The sequence below is a fragment of the Castor canadensis genome, chromosome 12 (assembly GCF_047511655.1).
Source record: "Castor canadensis chromosome 12, mCasCan1.hap1v2, whole genome shotgun sequence".
Taxonomy (NCBI): Eukaryota; Metazoa; Chordata; class Mammalia; order Rodentia; family Castoridae; genus Castor; species Castor canadensis.
The window spans coordinates 115867993-115886399 of record NC_133397.1 but is presented as its reverse complement, the minus strand read 5'-3'; the positions used below and the strand labels follow the sequence as shown (position 1 = coordinate 115886399).

The following is an 18407-nucleotide window of genomic DNA, read 5'->3' as shown; positions in this document are numbered from 1 at the left end:
CCCCATCATCCACTTCCCCTTCTAGACTATTCCACACACAGATACCCTCTCAAAAACCCCTTCTCCACCAAAAGTCCTGCCATCCATCCCCTATTGTCAACACGTTCCTCTCAATTTCCTTGTCACTCCACATCATTCATTAAAGATGTCAGGTAGCTGGGTCACTAGAAATCACCACCCCCAACTGTTTATCTGTCAAATTTATAACTCAAAATCTCTGCCTGGCCCAACACTCTCCTGATTTATTTGCCAATCATTCCCACCACCCTTCTCTTCAAATTCTTTTAGACTCCAGTACACACTTACTCAGGGGTTCCCCCCTTTCTCTCTGACTCAGGGTTCTAACTTCTAATTCCCTTCCTAGGTTACTTATCCTGAGGATATTAATGCACTGCAGAAAATCAAGTTGTCAGCATAGAAAGTGTCACTCACTTCTTTCTTTTCCTCCTCTTCTTCCCAAGGGGGCCTCCGCAGAGTGAAAGTCTTCCCCTCACTTGGGAGTGCCACTCCACACAACTGCTCCTTGTCACCTTAACTGCTTCCTCCTCCTCTCTCTCCCACACCCTGCTAGAGGGATGGTCTTCATCCTTTTCCTTTCCTTCCTACCTTTGCTCACTCTGACCTCATGGCCATCTAGACGCCCATGACTGTAAAATGTGCACATTTAGCCTAGGACTCCCCCCCGGATTGCCACAACTGCCTGCTTGAATTAGTGACCTAAATTTCTCATGAGCATCTCAAATTTCACATATTTGAAACTCAATTCTCCATCCATCTGACCCCCCTTTTTATTCATCTCAATTTTCCTGTCTTAATGAAAGGCAACTGCAGCTTTATCATTCTGTCTTTCTTGGGTCAAAACTTAGAGTCATCCTTGAGTCAGTAATTTTTTAACCTCCTGTCCAGTCAGTCTCTTCTACCTAGGAGGGAATGGAAAACATTACCCGTTATTTACAGTTCTTTAAGTCCAACTATTAGTAACATCCTTTGTGTTATTGTGGAATGAAGCCAGTTTGTACTGGTTCTCAACCCTGGCTGCACATTGGAGTTACCTGAGGGCATTTAAAAAAAGTACAGGTGGCTGTGTCCAACTCCCAGAAACTCTGATTCCATTGGTGAGGGGTATGAGTACAAAGTCTTAAAAACCACCCCAAGCTGGGCACAAGCCCGGTGGTACAAGCCTATAATTTTAGTAGTAAAGAGGCTCAAGCAGGAGGATAGAGGAGAGTTTGAAGCCAACCTGGGGTACATAGTGAGACTCTGTGTCCAAAAAAAAAAAAGAAAACTTCCTCCAGGAGGTCTAACATGCAGTCAGGTTTGGGAGCCTTATGTTAGGGTTTAAAATAAAAAGAACCTAGTGAAAATTAGCTATTAATCAGGATTTTAAATGTCAAGTAGATTTTGGTATCACACACACTAAATAAAGAATTCTAAGTACTAAAATAAACAATAATTACAAAGTGGGAAGCTACAGAAATACATCCTAGTCTCTTTGGATGAGATTTACCATTTTAATCTTTCAAAATTGTTGATTTCTCACTTTGATAAAAAAGTTTTATGAGTTTTAAATATTGATTGGTGGGTAAGAATATCCTTCCTCTGCCTAAAAATCGGGCAGAAAATCACGAGGCTCAGCTCCATCTCCCCTTCTCTGCTTGCTCTTTTTAAGCCCAGATTTTTTTTTTTCTGTGAATTTGGAAGAAATGAGCTGAAAAGAGATGAAACTAAAATTGTCTTTGTTTCTGGCAGGGTTGGAGAAGTTTAACAATTTCACAATGTCAGTTTTATCACCTTGGTTTTCTTTTTACAGTTTCTGGCATTTTTTCTCCAAAGACATTTTCATGGGGTGACCACTTTGCCATTTTTTAATGGTAAGTTAGCAGACAAGGGAACGAGACATTTGGGAAGTAAAGAATACCTGAAAGCAGCTCTTGGAGAGTGGTGAGAGGAAGGAGGAAATGAGTAGGGAAGAACAAGCATGGGCACCTTTCTCAGTTCCTGCCATCGGGAGGGAGTTGGGCAAACAGCCCAGCCACAGGTACCCCAGGGGAGAGTGGCTCACATCCTCAGTTCAGAACCCAACATTTCCCTACCACAGCCTATTTTTCTTTGACTGAAATTTCTATTTCTACTTGTTTCTTGGACCTAAAGGATAGTCCAGATGAATCTGAAAGATACAAAGATTGAGTTGCCTGATTTTCTTATTAAATTCTTTCTTTGATGCTTATTATTCTAGAGATACAACCAAATAAGCTTGTGTTACTATGAAGGCCAAATTTTATTTCTTTTAAAACATGTCAACCAGAGCACCCGCAAATGAATGAAAACAACACTTGTAGAAAAAAAAAAAAAAATCCCAAAGAGGGAATGGAGAAAACCAAATTTTGTAGTGTGTTTTATTACTTGTTTATTTTATTTTATTTTTGCTCTTATTTCACCACTCTTGTACTACAAGTTTGAACTTCTCAAATTATTTTAGGCAAATGAAAAAATATCACACCAGAAAACAAATATCCCAAAATATTTTCTATGGTTATGATTTTCAAAAATGAATATTTACCTTTGACTCTGCATATGAAGTCACATTTGTTCTTTCAATCATTTCTAAGTTGACTTGTGAAGTGTGGAATTTTTCTGGTTTTGAAAAATGTCTAAAAAGGTAAGAACAAGCCCTTCCCTTCAGTGCTACACATCAAGGGCCTCCTTTGTCACCCTCTCTTCCAAAATGGTGACAGGCTGACCCTAATTTCACTCCTCTAAACAAGGCAAAGTGGTTTATGCAGAAAATCTGGCCTCCAGGATAGCCCAGTGATTTTCCAGGTCAAGGCAAAGAGAGAAAGCAAATATGAAGTCACATTTGTTCTTTCAATCATTTCTAAGTTGACTTGTGAAGTGTGGAATTTTTCTGGTTTTGAAAAATGTCTAAAAAGGTAAGAACAAGCCCTTCCCTTCAGTGCTACACATCAAGGGCCTCCTTTGTCACCCTCTCTTCCAAAATGGTGACAGGCTGACCCTAATTTCACTCCTCTAAACAAGGCAAAGTGGTTTATGCAGAAAATCTGGCCTCCAGGATAGCCCAGTGATTTTCCAGGTCAAGGCAAAGAGAGAAAGCAAAGTGGTAAAGCTTTGTATTCCTCTCCTAGTCCATGGAGCTAGCTGGGAGAAGTCTGCCACCTAGTGGAAAATTGAGGCCACTAACATTGCTAGCACTGATAGCATCGATGCCTGAGCCCCATAGACTTCAAGAAATGCTCTGTGCTTGTATCAAAACATCACACTGTACCCCCTAAATATTCATAATCACTGGGAGTCAATTAAACTTCTTAAAAATGCTTCTACCAAGAGTGTTTCTGGTCATGGACCAAAGCTTCCATTGAAATCAGGGTGGCCTAGCAGAATATTAAACACCTACTTTCCAGGTCAGGACACAAAATGCTCCTTTCTACTTATGAAAATTACACAGTGGCACCATGTATAAGGTACTTCTTCATAAAGTAGTGTCACATAAAGTGCTCAGTGTTTTAGTTAACAAATCCTTTGTCGTTTCTACAGTGATCATCAATGTATTCTTTGTGCTTTTTCCTATAAAATAGCAAAAGTCCAGGATGAGAAGATACTAACCCCCTGACACAATGATTAAAGTAACACACAGTGTGTCATAAATTTCTGCACAGAGAATACGTTCCATCTGTTCTGATCTATGCAGTGAGCCATGTTTTAGTCTATGGCTGCCTTCGGAAAATGACTGACACATTCAGGTGAAGTTGAGGAGGTGAGAGAGAGAGCCCAGGCCAGGCCACTCACATCAGTTGGGGCTTTCTTCTTTTCATTTCTTGTCACATTATTCCAGTTTGCTTTACATTTTAAATTTTAATTTATATTAATGTATTTGGAGGCACAGTCCTCTGTACCACTCCTTTCCACCTCCGGTCTTGTGCTGTACATGTAGTTCTGTTAGTTGCTTCCTCGGGTGTTTTCTTCTGCAACATCTCTCTAAATGTTTCTGCTGCTACGTCCAGATCCATCTGTGGTGGGCAGCATTAGTTTGTGTTCCCTCAGAAGCAGACTGAAGTGGAAAGTTCAAGGACAAGATGGGCAAGTGAATGAGGGAAAAGGAGTCTGTAGAAGGAAAATCCTCAAACTAGCAAAGATTTAGAAACAGTTCTAGACTCCAAATTCTTATCACTTTTTCCCACATTACAACCAAGTTTATTAACCTTTTTTACACATCCTGCCTCTTCCCCTGAGCCCTTAAAAAGCGTGAACTTTCTTTTCTTCTTCTTCTTCTTTTTATTCTTTTGGTGGTACTGGGGTTTGAACTCAGGGCCTTGTGCTTGCTAGGCAGGCTCTCTACCACTTGAGCCACGCCTCCATCCTCAAAAGTATGACAATTGTTTATTGACTTGTCTGGTCATGAAATCCACATTGGCATATACCAATGAAATTTGGAGGATTTGAAATTCAGTAGGTGGAATGATCTATGGTTTATGTGAAAACAAAACAAACAACCCATGGCAGGTGCTCTACCACTTAAACTATACCCCGACCCGCTCCTGCTTTGTTTTGCTTTTACAGTTTTTTGTTTTTCTAGATAGGGTTGTGTTTTTGCCCAGGATCAGCCTCAGACTTTTGTACCTCTATAGTACCCCTGACATTGCTCTGTAGACAACTTAGGTATTCCAAAAGACAGAAGTGCTGGGCTTGGTGGTACATACCTGTAATCTGCCCTTGGCAGTGACTGATGAGGACCATGACCAGTGCCAGGGGGCCAAAACCCCAGCTCACTGGCTCATCACTGAGTGGCATAGGAGCTTCCAGCTCTTATGTAACTTAAGTTACATTAACTTAATGTAAAAAGAATAAGGAAAAGTTATGTTTTCGTACTTCCCAGGTGGTGCACTAAGGTGCATGTGGGGACCTCCTGCAAGGTGACAAAGGCTGGCTGAGTGATGCATTCTGCAGTGGACACTGATGATAGGAGCTGGGTTCAGACTAATCCACCTTGAGCCTTGGGCCAAGACTGTTGTAGAACTGATGTAAAGAGGTGAGCTCAAACTTCTGGAAGACATGGCCGACTGGGGAATGAACACCAGCCATCTGTGATGAGCTGACTTTAGAATGCTGTAGTCTTCCTGGCCAGCCCCTCTTTCAGGAGTAACAAAATACAAACCACTTGTTTGTTATCATTATCTGACTCCCTGCAAGTGGATTCAAAACAGGACACTATAAACTAACCAAAAATAAATAAAGGATTGCTCCCAGCACTGCAAAATACACAAACTATAGGCAGATGGAAGGCAATCAGAGAAGGAAGAGAAGACAACCCAAGCCTTTTTAGTTTGCTAGCATTAAACTTCTCTGTGATTCTTAGGAAATTATTTAGATTTTAAGGTCCCTAAGCTAATTGAGATTTAAAATTCTCTCTGGAGAAAGAGAGGCCAATAGACTTGCTACTCAGGGAATGAGCTGTGTTGAGGAAACTCTTCTGCCTGTGATGGAAATGTTTGGTTCCTGGGAATGGCTGTTCTCCAATACTTCTGACAATAAGCCCCCCAGAGAAGATATGTTTGAATCTTGTTTAGGTGACACCACCAAGGAGCTGTTCTTTCTGCAGAACTAGAAAGTGAAAAGAAAACAAAAGCCAGACAGTTGTCCAGTAATAGACCTCCCTGTGCCGCTCTCTGTCCTCCTGGCTCGCCAGCCACTGGCCTCTCCATGCCTTTCCATCTGCAGACATGGGTGCCTGGTTGCTCTTCCTATACACCTGTGAAGCCATTCCCTGCCCTCTTCCATCTAGGACTTTCTCGGCAGGGTCTTCTGTTTTTTAAACTGACAGTGCAATCCCAGCTCTGCCCCAGGCACTGTCACAACCTGACATAGTCTGTTTGCTGTCTGCTTCTCCCCATTACATCACTCCATGACAACAGGCACTGAGTCTTTTGCTCAATGCTTTGTCTGGCACACAGTAGGTGCTTAATAAATACTCAAAGAACAAATGAGTGAGTGAATGCCAGTGGGATGATATTTAGGCAGCCTTGGCTTGAGGGACTTCTGTCTTCACAGCAAATGACACTGTAGTGGCGGTGGCCGAAGGTCTGGGGCTCATAGATGCCCGAACAGCATGCTTTTCTACTGCACTTCCACAACGTCCTCCAGTGGGCTGTGAAGGGCACTGTCCTGTTCAGCCCAGCTCTGTTCTGTGGAAAGAGTGGGCAGACAGAACATGCTAGAGTTCTCCCACATATGATCTGGTGCCCCATGCTTCTCCCCTGATTGTGACAAAGAGGGGGAAGATGAGTTGCTGGTGCTCCCTCCGCAAATGCCAGTGCTCTTGTGGTGTTCTTCTCTAAAAAGGAAATTCCTTGAGGACTAAAGAGATGGTCAAACTCTTGTCAGGGGATGAGGAAGCCATGCCACTCTTTCACATGTGACTTGATGTGAAGTTCAAAGAACAAATCACTACTAACACAACCCCTGTTTGCATGAAGCCGAAACTTTTTGTTTTCCTCTTCCCCTAGTCTCCTCTACCTGTCCCATTTGGGGGTACATGTTCTGTATATATTTGTATGTGTACATAATATTGCTTGCATTTTATTGGGTCTATATTCCACAGATGAGAGAAAACATGTGGCTTTTGGCTTTCTGAACTTAGCTAACTTCACTTAAGATGATGCTCTCCAGTTCCATCCATTCACCTGCAAATGACAAAATTCCATTCTTCTTTGTGGCTGAGTAAAATTCCATTGTGTATTAGTACCACATTTCCTTAATTCATTCATTAGTAGTGGGGCATCTTGGCTATTTCCATAGCTTGGCTATTGAGAATAGTGCTGCAATAAGCATGTGTGTCTTTATTGTAACCTGACATATTCCTTCCAGTATATTCCTAGGAGTGGTATTGCTGGAGCATATGGCAGTTCTGTTTTTAGTCTTTTGAAGCACCCCCATACTGTTTTCCATAGTGGTTGTACTAATTTGCATCCCCCCAGCAGTGTATGAGAGTTCCTGACAGGGAAACAAGAGTAGTAACGCTGTTTCTGGTGTCTGGGTTGTACTGAACTTGAAATGCAGACTTTCTCTGCAGTCTTGTTTGATTTTTTTAAGACAATTTTTTCTTACTTATAACCTGCATTATAACTTTTTTTTTTTAATTTACTTACCAGTAAACTCAGATTTTGTTTACCACAGTCTCACGATAAACATACCCCACACCAGGATGGCTGAGCCAATCCTATAGCTTTGGATTCTTCTTAACACTGTGAACCCCCATGGCTGTAGCCCTCCTTGGTAAATGTGGAATTTGGATGTAATAAAAAGTAGTATCTTACACCAAAACGCATGAGACAGCTATTGAGGAAAGGCCAAATATTTACAATGACCACCTGAAGCCGGGTGTGAAAAAGTATTTCCAAACCATTGATGATCTCAGCAGTGGGTCCGTTTCTAAATTATTTAAAGTTCTTTTCAAAATTAGGAAACAAGTCATTTTAAAAACAAGCATATTTTTAATATAAATGGGAAGTAAATATGCAGTAATGCCAGAAATAAGCTATCTTCAGCTTGGGTCTTTTTTCCAAAAGATATAAAATTATTGTTTCAAAAGATAGAAGATGCACAGATAAACCACATTCATGCTGCACAAATGTTCACTAGCAAACAATTTAAATTCATAATGAAGTGAGAATACTTTCACCAGCTTGAAATTTTAAAAATCTTGGCACAATTATTTGTTTCTGTAATTTTTGTGAATAAAAAAAGAACTAATTATGTACTTAATATGTCATTTTATGTGTTACTCAAAAGTACAAATAACCCTGTAGATAGAGTCCCTGGCTTACCAAATGTAGTATAAAAATGCTGATACACATATCAGGCATAAGTAATATAAATGAAACTATAATTTAGAATATGTTCCACAAACACAAGTCTGTCCTTTCTCTTTGGTTCAAAAGATAAAAGAAGTAGGTTTAAAAAAAGTAAATGCCTCTTTTGTCACTACACATTCATGAAAATGATGGCCTTTTACAATGAATTACTAGAATCAAATGCACTTAGGAGCTAAGTTTAAAAGTATTAAGGATAACTTCAACTAATTGTAAGTTCTAATCACATAAATCAGGAAAATAGTTGACTATGAAAATGACTTCAGTAAAAAATTTTAAATGCCACCAGTATTATAAATCAGGCTTTCAATCACATTGTTCCTAAAACTTGAGGCAAGTGAAAAATCTGGATGTATATGTTTACAAATTGGGCATTCCGTTTAATGTAGGCAATTAAAATAGGCTACTCTTACTATGTGCTATTCTCAGCTTCAGGATGCTGCCTGGATTAAGAACGGCAGGTTCAAAAAATTCAGCATTGAAGGGAAAACAGGCATGTCATTCACCCGGATGAACACTTGATGTCACTAGGAGAGAAATTTTGGATGACCAAGGATAGTCCCAAGAAGCCTTCCTGATAAAACAGAATCTGATCCAAAAAATAGGTAAACAAAAGAGAGATGCTCCTCAAAACAGATACAGGGAAAAGCGCTTCTTCTTAAAAGCAATGGTAGAACAAACACAATCTTCATGTAAATATCTTGTGTTGATAATTTAACAATAATGTGACGATCACTGTAATACCAGGAACAGTACAAGCAAAATGAAAAAATACCCGCTCTGAAATAAATATTATTTCATTGTTCCTTTGTACAGATTTTGTCCCTATATTCATTCCTTTTCTACTTAAAGAAAAGATAAGGATGTTAAACCCTATAGTTATTTAGCTGCTATAAAGTATATTTTAAATGCAATGATTTTCTATTACTCATTCTATAAGACAAGTTTAAGACATCTATGAAGACATTCAAAATATGTGAAACAATTTAAGTCTTGCTTTTCTGGTCATTTTTTTCTGTTTTTTTTTTAAATAGACCCTTAGGTAAAAAGAAATTGGCATACATTTGAAAGATTAGTGACTTATAATTCTACCACACAAAACAAATAAGTTCAAGCAAGAACATTTTCCAATTTAGCATTCAGGGCCACAGATCTGCAGAAGGACTAATCAGAAAAGATAGAGTACAATTTCATGACTTTTCCAAAACTTACTAAAACAATGATTTTCAACATTGCTGAATATATGAAAGTGAACCCAAATGTCTAAAGTGATCATTGATAAGCTCTTCCCCTTTGTGGAAAAACAATTAAAACCACAGCTTCTTTTGCCATCATCTTGTTGCAATTCTAGAAGTCACTCCAGAGCATGTGGACAATTCCAATAATCATGCTAAAGGGAAAAGTTCAACATGTCATTTCTGGATGACACCTAAAGTTTGCTTCATGTTTTCATACACCACATAACTGATGCCCACAGCCGGGAGCACCTTCATGAAGTTTGGGGTGATGCCCCTGTAGAGTCCGGGGAGTCCTTCTTTGGAAAGTATTCGTCGAAAAAGGCCAACCATGTTCAGCTGAGGAGCGCCTTCTACCATGGCTAGAAAATATGTTTGAAAGACTACTTTAATATTCATGCATGTTTCAAACTCATTATAATAATATATATTATACAATTAAATCATTCGAGCGTATTTATCATTATAATGAACAGTTAGGAATCAGAATATCTAGAATATAGTGAAATGATAAAGTATATTCCAACAGGTGTTTGATTCTGCTTGTAAGGCTATAATAATGGCAGTTATAACAGTTCTTTATTGAGAGGTTACTATCTGCTTGATACTGGGTTAATGACTTTCTATGCGACCCTACAAGGTAAATATATCTGCTTTATAAATGAGGAATTAGAAGCTTGGAAAGATGGAGAAACTTGTCCTAAAGCATGCAGCTGGCAAGTGGTAGAGCCAAGAACTCATGGTCTGTGACTCTAAAGTCATATACTTTCCCCCAGGCTGCTCTGTCTGTCTCCTCCCTTATTATCCGAGGACTAAAGAGAAAGAAATTAATAGAAATGGAAAATAGAGCAAGTGAGGGGAGACCCTGGGAAGCTTAGGAAAGGGTATAGAGGAACTTGGCCTTGAAAATGAATTCAACAGGTAAGAAAAAGGGAAAGAAAAGGCTGTGTTGCTGACACCACAAAGTCAAGGGCAGGGCAAGGGGACCCCGGTGACCAGTGGACGTGGTTATTACACACAGAGCACCAAGATGCAGCAAGGGGCATGGTAGGGGTGGGGAAGTGGAGCTAAAACTAAACTGAGGCTGCATCACTAAAGGCTTAGGGATTCCCGCTAGGAGCTTTGGCATTTACTCTGAAGACACTGAAGTGTTACAAGATGTCTCAGAGGGTCTGAAATGATGAGACCTTGACTTTGGAAATGACAAATCTGGCAGCCATGTGAAGGCCTGGACTGGATCTGGCAGACCAGAGCAGGGGAGGCTTGCTGGGCAGCAATTTGAATCAAACTGCTGGGGATTGAATTCTAGCTGCACTATTTACCAGATATCTAACCTCGTGGAAGTTCTTTAATGTCTCTTTCTCCACCAGAATGTGGATAATACTCATATCAGGTTCCCAAATGGTTATGATGAGAGAAGACACAGGGAAGTTTCTCAGCTCCTCCGACGTGCACCTGGCTCCTGCCTCAGTGTCACCACACGTGCTTTTCCTCAGGCTGGGATGCTTTTTCCTACCCTATGCACCTGCCTGTGTCCTGCTAGCTCCCGGCTGGAGTTAGGGCACAGCCCTTGCCCTGTGCTCCCCTAACAAAGGGGAGGTGTTTTAATGCAACTATTTACTTAATATGACTTCGCTAATTCCACAGTGGCAGTGACCACAGTCAGTTTGTTGAGTGCTCTAACCCTGGCATCTGGCAGAGTGCTCAGCACCCAGCCAGGCTCAAGAAGGATTTGTCAACAAGTAAGTTTGGTTAAAGGACACTTGGAAGACAGGTTGAGGACGGAACTATAGAAGCCCAGAATGCACTATTAAAAGAAATAGCAGTGGGTGGGACCGACCAGGGAAATAGTAAAAAGAAAAAGGGAAAGCACAGAATGCATGCTTTCGTAGAGTGAGTGTAGCAAATACTAAGAAGAGAATAACCGACAAGCTAGCAGAAGAACCAGGAGAACAGTGTAATCAAAGCCAGTGGAGGAGACAGTGTCACAGTAAGGCGTTCAAAAGTTGCTCACCCCTGTAATGTAATGTAATGCCAGCTATTTGGGAGTCAGAGATTGGGAGGATCGCCAGTTGGAGGCCAGCCCAGGCAAGAAGTTATCAAGACTCCATTTCAACCAAAAAGCTGGATATGGTGGCACGTGCCTGTCATCCCTGCTACAAGAGAGATGTAAACAGGAGGATCTTGGTTCAGGACAGCCTGGGGCAAAAGCATAAGGCCCTGTGCCAAAAATATCTAAAGCAAAAACTTCCAGGGCAGTGGCTCAAGTGGTAGAGCACCTGCTTAGCAAGCCAAGGCCTTGAGTTCAAACCCAAGTACTCCCAAAAGAAAAAGGACGAGCTCCAAGACACACTAATACCAACAATTGCAGCCAGAATTTAACAGGTACCAGGTGCTTTGAATCTATTTCACAGAAGAAAAAATGAAAACCCAGATTTGGGGCATGGATCTAAACCAAAATTCATCTAGATACCAAACCTTAGACTCTTAAACATGCATTCAACACAGTAAAATAAAAGAAAAGTCTTACTCTGTTTATATATGGATCATGCATCTACATGTGGTATGTCTGTGGCATTAAATTTTTATGTACAGGGAGATATTAGAAAAAGAATTTCTTAAAAGAAACCTTAGGGAGGCAATAATGAAAAAAACGATTGAGAAATTCCACCTCAAAACTACCTTTGGCTGTGCCGGTGGAACGTGGAGTGGTAAAAGCACTTGACTGATCAGTGTTTTAATCAAAACATCTTTTTTATGTAGTTTGTATAATCGTATGAAAACAGGACAATGAAACCTGTTGAAATTGCCTTAAGAATGGAGGGAGGTGGGTGAGAGAAGATGATGGAGGGGTGAAGCTATCCAAGGCACCTTGTAAGCACATATGGAATGTCACAATGAAACCCCCCTGGACAACTAATAAACGCTAATAAAAATGTAACAACGACCAAAACCTCACCTTGAGCCTGCATGCGAGTCCTCACCAAAGCCAAGGGATAGCTGGCCAGCTGCCCACAGGTGCTGGACAAGGCTCCACAGCCCAGCAACACCATGACGCCGGGGTTGACAGTGTCTTTTGCAAAATTGTCCAGCCAGTGGGATTTCAAGAGCTGCCCAGGAAACAGAGAAAAGAAGAAAAATAATCGACAACGGACTTGACGGTGGCGTTCATGCAATGTGAATGTTTTCACAATTATTCTTTTTTTTTTTTTACTATTAAACTAGAGCCAGTACTTTTATTTATATATTTCCCAAATCAAAAATAACAAATAATTATACATTGGAACTGGTAGGACCACCAAATACTATTTCACAACAGCCACTACATGCTTCTTCCTCTCTGACACAATTGGCACAGATCCAGGCTTGCTGTGTCTACGACGATTTACTTCCTTTCGCCCATGAGCTTCCTTCATGATGTGCTGCTCCTGAATCTGGCTATAGATAGACTTTGGTAAATGTCGATGACGAGCAATACCTTTTACATGAGGATGATACTGAAATTTCTCCTTTAACTTCTGGTTATAATCCTTGGCTGCTTTTTCTCGTGATGTGAGCACACCCAATTTTTCAGAAGCATTAGCTTTCCACAGACGAATGTTCATTTCATCAGATCCACACATAATGTATTTACTGTCAGAAGTCCATTTTACACAGATAACATATTGCATTCACTTTGTGTGATAGACTTCCCCGCTTTGACTTCTGTCCACAGGAAAGATTCGAATAGATTTATCAAAACTAGCAGACACAAACTCTTTCCCAGTGGGAGAGTAGTCCACATCCAGCACTACAGATACATGATCCATATGGACCATAACAGAGTGTCCAGTGAACGCATGTCAAAAGTGTATAGGTTGTAATCTTCATTTGCTGCAGTAAAAATAAAAGCTTCCATAGGATTCCAACAGATTGTATTTGTTCTCATATCTAAGATAACCTTTTTCAGAGGAGTGGCTTGCCTCATATGATACAATACTATATTCCTGTCAGAAGCACAACTTCCCAAAAGAAATGTCTCAATTGGGTTAAATTTAACACTATTTATACTGTCAAATCCCCAGGTCATTGAACATATAGGACTGGTTCTTTGTTCATCCCAAATATCTACTTGCTGACCACATGTGACGAAAGCAGGATCTTTCCAGTGATGATCAATTCCAGTATACACTGTCTTTCCTAATATTGTATGCAAGGGCTCTTCTTCTTCTCCATAGCCTGGTCCATCCATTTTCCACTGCTTCACAGTTTTGTCATCACCAACAGTAAAAAAAGAAGTCCCACAAAAGCGAGTACATATTCCTCCTACAAAACCTTCATGTGCTTGTATTGTACGGATCCACTTTTGTTTAGTCAGGTTCCAAATTCTAACCTCTCCATCACATGCCCCAGAAAGGACAGTAGCTAGGCTCTTTGGATGCTTTGCCAGGCAATTGACTCCATCTCGGTGACCATCCAAGGAAGCAAGAAATGCTTTTGCAAATACACGTTCCAGTTTGGTAGCATTTAAAGCTCTTACATACTCTTGTGGGACCTCAAAAGGATGTAAAGTAGGATCATAATTTCTTGGAACTCCCTGTAAGTCAAACTTGGTTTCACGGACATAATTGTCCAGGTTCCAGCTCTGTATCTTCACTTTCATCTTCGCAGCTCTTCCTCACAGAGTACACGAGCCCCTCCATCAGGCTCGGCTCACAGCCCAAACACAGAAAAGAAGAAAAATAATCGACAACGGGCTTGACAGTGGCACTCATGCAACGTGAATGTTTTCACAGTTATTCTTGTCCACTAGAACAAACAAACACTGTGAGGTCGGGGCCGTGTGGCCATACGTAGCAGGAGACTGGCAACTCTGTGGAGAGGTGGGATTCAGAGCATGACAAGTCTGCACTGCTTGCTCATTTCTTCCCAAACAGACATGAAGATTAACAGCATGCCAAATGCTGTAAAATCTAAACAACATTTCTAGGAAAAAAAAAAAAAGTAGCTCAACAAGCAAGCTAAGCATGGTGGTGCATGCCTATAATCTCAGCTCTGTGGGAGGCATAGTTAGGAGAATCACAGTCCAAGGCTGGCCCTGGGGAAAAAGTGTGAGACCCTATCTAAAAAAAATAACTAAAGCCAAAAAAGGCTGGGGTTTTGACTCAAGTGGTAGAGCACCAGTACTACCAAAAATTAATTAATTAAAGAACATTCCTTATGGTGAGCATTACTGAAATAGTTACAATACCAATTGTACCTGATCTCACATATGTTTATACATATATCATTGCATTTGGTCCTTATAAAAACTCTGACATGGATCCTGGTTTTAGAAGTGTAGGAAACTCATCTCTTTGGGGTGGGTTTTTTTTTTTGTTTTTTTTTTTTTGGTGCTACTGGGGTTTGAACTCGGGGCTTTATGCTTATTAGGCAGGTGATCTACCACTTGAGCCACTCCACCAGCCAGGAAACTCATCTCAATGGAACCTTCCAACAAAGAGTTGGAACCTGGTGTGCTGGTCCAGAGCCTCCTTCTTTTCCCTGCTGTTCCAGGGCCTTGGCTCTCTTTAGAAGACAGTAACCAGGGGCTGGCAGAGTGGCTCAAGCGGTAAGAGTGCCTGCCTAGCACTCTTACCCAGTGCTGCCAAAAAAAAAAAACCTTAAAATAAAAAAAGACAGTAACTGGGATAAGTTGTATTAAATCTACATGTAAATCAACTCTTTAAATGTAAACTATTTTAAGTATAAAAGTATACACTACTATATGAAAGCCACTTATTTTATTTCAGGTTTTTATTCATCCTATAAGATTAGAGGCAGATATCTTGACAGAAACCAGGTAGGCTGAAAGGAAATGGGATGCTAGAGTGCTGAAATAAAAAAAAAACTGCCAACCAAGAATGCTATGTTGGAGAGACAGTCCTTCAGACATGAAGGAGACGTTGAGAGCTTCCCAGACAAACAGAAGCTGAGAGAACTTGTCACCAGGAACCCCACCCTACAAGAAATGCTAATGGGGGTCCTTCAAGTTGAAACAAAAGGGTAACACCAAACCATGCAAAAACATATAAAACTTCACAGTGAAGGCAAATAGAGAGAAATTTATAAAATCTTTTTATTTTTTAATGTAGGTGTGTAAATAACTTTGAAATCTGGTACAGAATTTAGGAAATAAAAGCACAAGTAATTATAAATCTATGTTAACGGGGAGAGGTTTTTTTTTGTCTTTTCTTTTTTGGTGCTGGCATTGAACCCGGGGCCTCACGCATGCTAGGCAAGCGCTGTACCACCCAGCTACATCCCAGCCAATAAATCTATGTTGATGGATGCAACATAAGAAGGTAACATAAAGTGGAGAAAGAATTCCAGAGATGTAAAGAAATGTGATTGATGTTCAGTTGTGACCAGTTTAAATACATCCTTATAATTTTAATATGTTTATATAATTTCAATAGTAACCACTAAGCTAAAATTGACAGAAAAGAAATGAGAAAGAGAATCAAAACATGTCACTACAAAAAAAATTTTTCAGCAAAGCACAAAAAAGACAGCAAGAGTGGAAAGGAGGGATAAAAACTGTAAGACATATAGAAAACAATTAGTAGAATGGCAATAGTAAATTCTACCAGTAATTGCTTTAAATGTAAATGGTTAAATTTCTTAATTAAAAACCATAGATCACTGAATGGATAAAAATACAGGATCAACTATGTCCTGTGTACAAAAGGACTCACTTTCAACCTAAAAGTACATAAAAGGATGGGAAAAGATATAGTCACAAGTTGCTTAATGATGAGGCTACGCTCTGAGAGATGCATCCTCAGGTGGCTTCACCTTTGTGGGACTGTCAGAGTGTATGTACGCAGACCAAGATCATATGGCCCACTACACATCAAGGTGATATACATGGTAATCTATACCATGAACAAAACACCATGAGATCAAATCAAACACAAGAAACCCAACAAAGCCAGGCACTGGGGGCTCACACCTGTAATCCTAGCTACTTGGGCAGCTGGGATTGGGAGAATCAAATTTCTAGGCTAGCTTGGACAAAAAAAGTTCACAGGACCCCAATAACTGGGTGCAGTGGTGCGCGTCCATCATCCCAAGCTATGCAGGAGGCTGAAATAGGAGGATCATGGTTCCAGGCCAACTGGGAGGAAAAAGCTTGTGAGATTCCATCTCAACAGGAAAAAGGCAGACATGCATGTCATCCCAGCGATAGTAGGAAGCATAAAATAATAGGATCACAGTCCAGGCTGGCCAAGCAAAAAAAAGAGAAAAAAGTGAGACCCTATCTCTTAAAAAAAAAAAAAAGGCAGAGCAAAATGGACTGGAGGTGTGGCTCAAGTGGTAGAGCGCCTGCTTTGCAAGTGTGAAACCCTAAGTTCAAACCCCAAACCCCAGTATAGAGAGAGAGAGAGAGAGAGACTCAGCAAACACACGCTGTATGAGGGGCTGCTACTGGACTCTGTATTACAGTAAACTTTTTATAAGTAAAAAGAGTACACTCCAACAACAAAAAGCATAAATAAACAAAAAACACACCAATCAGTACACAGTCATGACCGATGTTGCGAAGTCCTGCACAGTGTTCATAACTGAATGTGCTGTACTTTCACGCAACTGCCAGCATAGGTTTGTTGACACCAGTGTCATCCCAAACATCCAAGCAGTGCCAGGCACTGTTGATACCAAGCTGCCTAAGACATCACTAGGCAACAGGAAATCTTCTACTCCATTATAATTTTTTTTTTGCAGTATTGGGGCTTGAACTCAGGACCTCACACTTGCTAGGCAGGTGCTCTACCACTTGAGCCACAGCTTCAGCCCTCAGCTCCATCATAATCTTGTGGGGGCCCCTCCTATTTGTGTTCCCTTATTCTCCCAAATGCCATTATGTGGTGTGTGACTGTTAAAACATAAAATGGAGTACTATCCAGCCAGCAAAAGAAATGAAATTTTGATATATACAATCTGAATGAACCTTGAAGACCATATGCTATTGTGAAGTAAGTCAGACACTAAAAGAAAATATCATTATGATTCCACTTATGAAACATCTAGGATATATAAATTCATAAAGAAAGCAAGTAGATTACAGGTAACCAGAGGTTGAAGGGAAGGTGGGGTAGAGAGTTACTTCTTAATTTAAAAGTTTCTGTTTGAGCTGATAAAAAAGTTCTGGAAATTTATAGTAATGAAAGCTATACAATATTATGAATGTAATTAATATTGTTGAATTACCCACTTAAATGGCTAACATAACTGGGCATGGTGGTATACACCTGTAATTTCACAGTCCAAGGCCAGCCCCTGGGCAGGATTTTGTGACCCTGTCTGAAAAATAAACTAAAGCAAAAAGGGTTGGGGGCTTTGGTAAATTGTATGTTCCATTTTAATGAAATTTTTAAAACTCAATAATGTACTATACCAGAAACCATTGAATTGTATGATTTAAGTGGATGAAATATATGGTATATGAATTATATCTCAATAAGGCTATTTTAAAACAGTAGTAAATCCTCTAAAAAAGCTTTCATTACACACATACCGAGATGTAGGTTGGACCCCTTCCTAACACGCACCTTGTACCCCTGCGCTAATCACTCTGTGCTTTCGTTGTTGGCTTGTTCCTCTCCCCACCAGACCTTCAGTGTCAGTCTCTCTCTCCTTCCCTCCCCTCCCTCTCCTTCCCTCCCTTCTCCTCCTCCTCTTCCTCCTTCTCCTCTCCCCTCCTCTCCCTTTCTCTCTCTCTCTCTCTCTCAGTGCTAGGGATCAAACCCAGGAACTAGCACATATTACACAAGCACTTTACCCCTGAGTTATAGTCCCAGCCCTTGGTTTTTTGAGACAGGGTCTTGATGTATAGCTGAGGCCAGCCTTGAACTCACAATCCTCTTGCCTCAGGCTCCTGAGTGCTGGGACTACAAGTATGCACTACCACACCCAGTTTTTTTCTTTTGTTCCTTTGTGTGTATGTGTGTGTGTGTGTGGTTTTTTGGTTTTTGTTCTGAGGCAGGGTCTTGCTGTATAGCCTAGAATGGACTTGAACTCTCTCTATAGCTTAGGCTGGCTTCAAACACTCGATCTTCCTGAGAGCTGAGATTACAGGTGTGTGCCTCCATGCCTGGCTCAAGACTTCAGTTCCTTAAAGGCAGACACTGGGTCCTTCTAACCCAGTGGCTTGCGTACAGTGTATGCTCGGTAAATGTCAGATTCATAAATGATTAAGTGAGTTAGATGGCAGGGTTGAACTGAGGTTTATATTCTGAGTTACCTGTTCAGTAAAAGGGATGAATCT

The 18407-nt window shown here is 40.5% G+C and overlaps 1 protein-coding gene and 1 pseudogene across 1 annotated transcript in view; both read right to left on the bottom strand.

The window, feature by feature from the left end:
- Positions 1 to 7485: 7485 nt before the first annotated feature.
- Positions 7486 to 18407, bottom strand: part of Slc25a24 (solute carrier family 25 member 24) — a 46216-nt gene continuing 35294 nt past the window's right edge. The window contains exons 9-10 of the mRNA XM_020166937.2: positions 12078 to 12228; positions 7486 to 9480 (exon numbers count right to left, since the gene is read on the bottom strand). Of these exons, the coding sequence (XP_020022526.1) occupies positions 9296 to 9480; positions 12078 to 12228 (336 nt within the window). The 3' untranslated portion in view covers positions 7486 to 9295. The remainder of the gene's footprint in view (positions 9481 to 12077; positions 12229 to 18407) is intronic.
- On the bottom strand, positions 12258 to 15533 carry LOC109688543 (DDB1- and CUL4-associated factor 13 pseudogene; annotated as a pseudogene).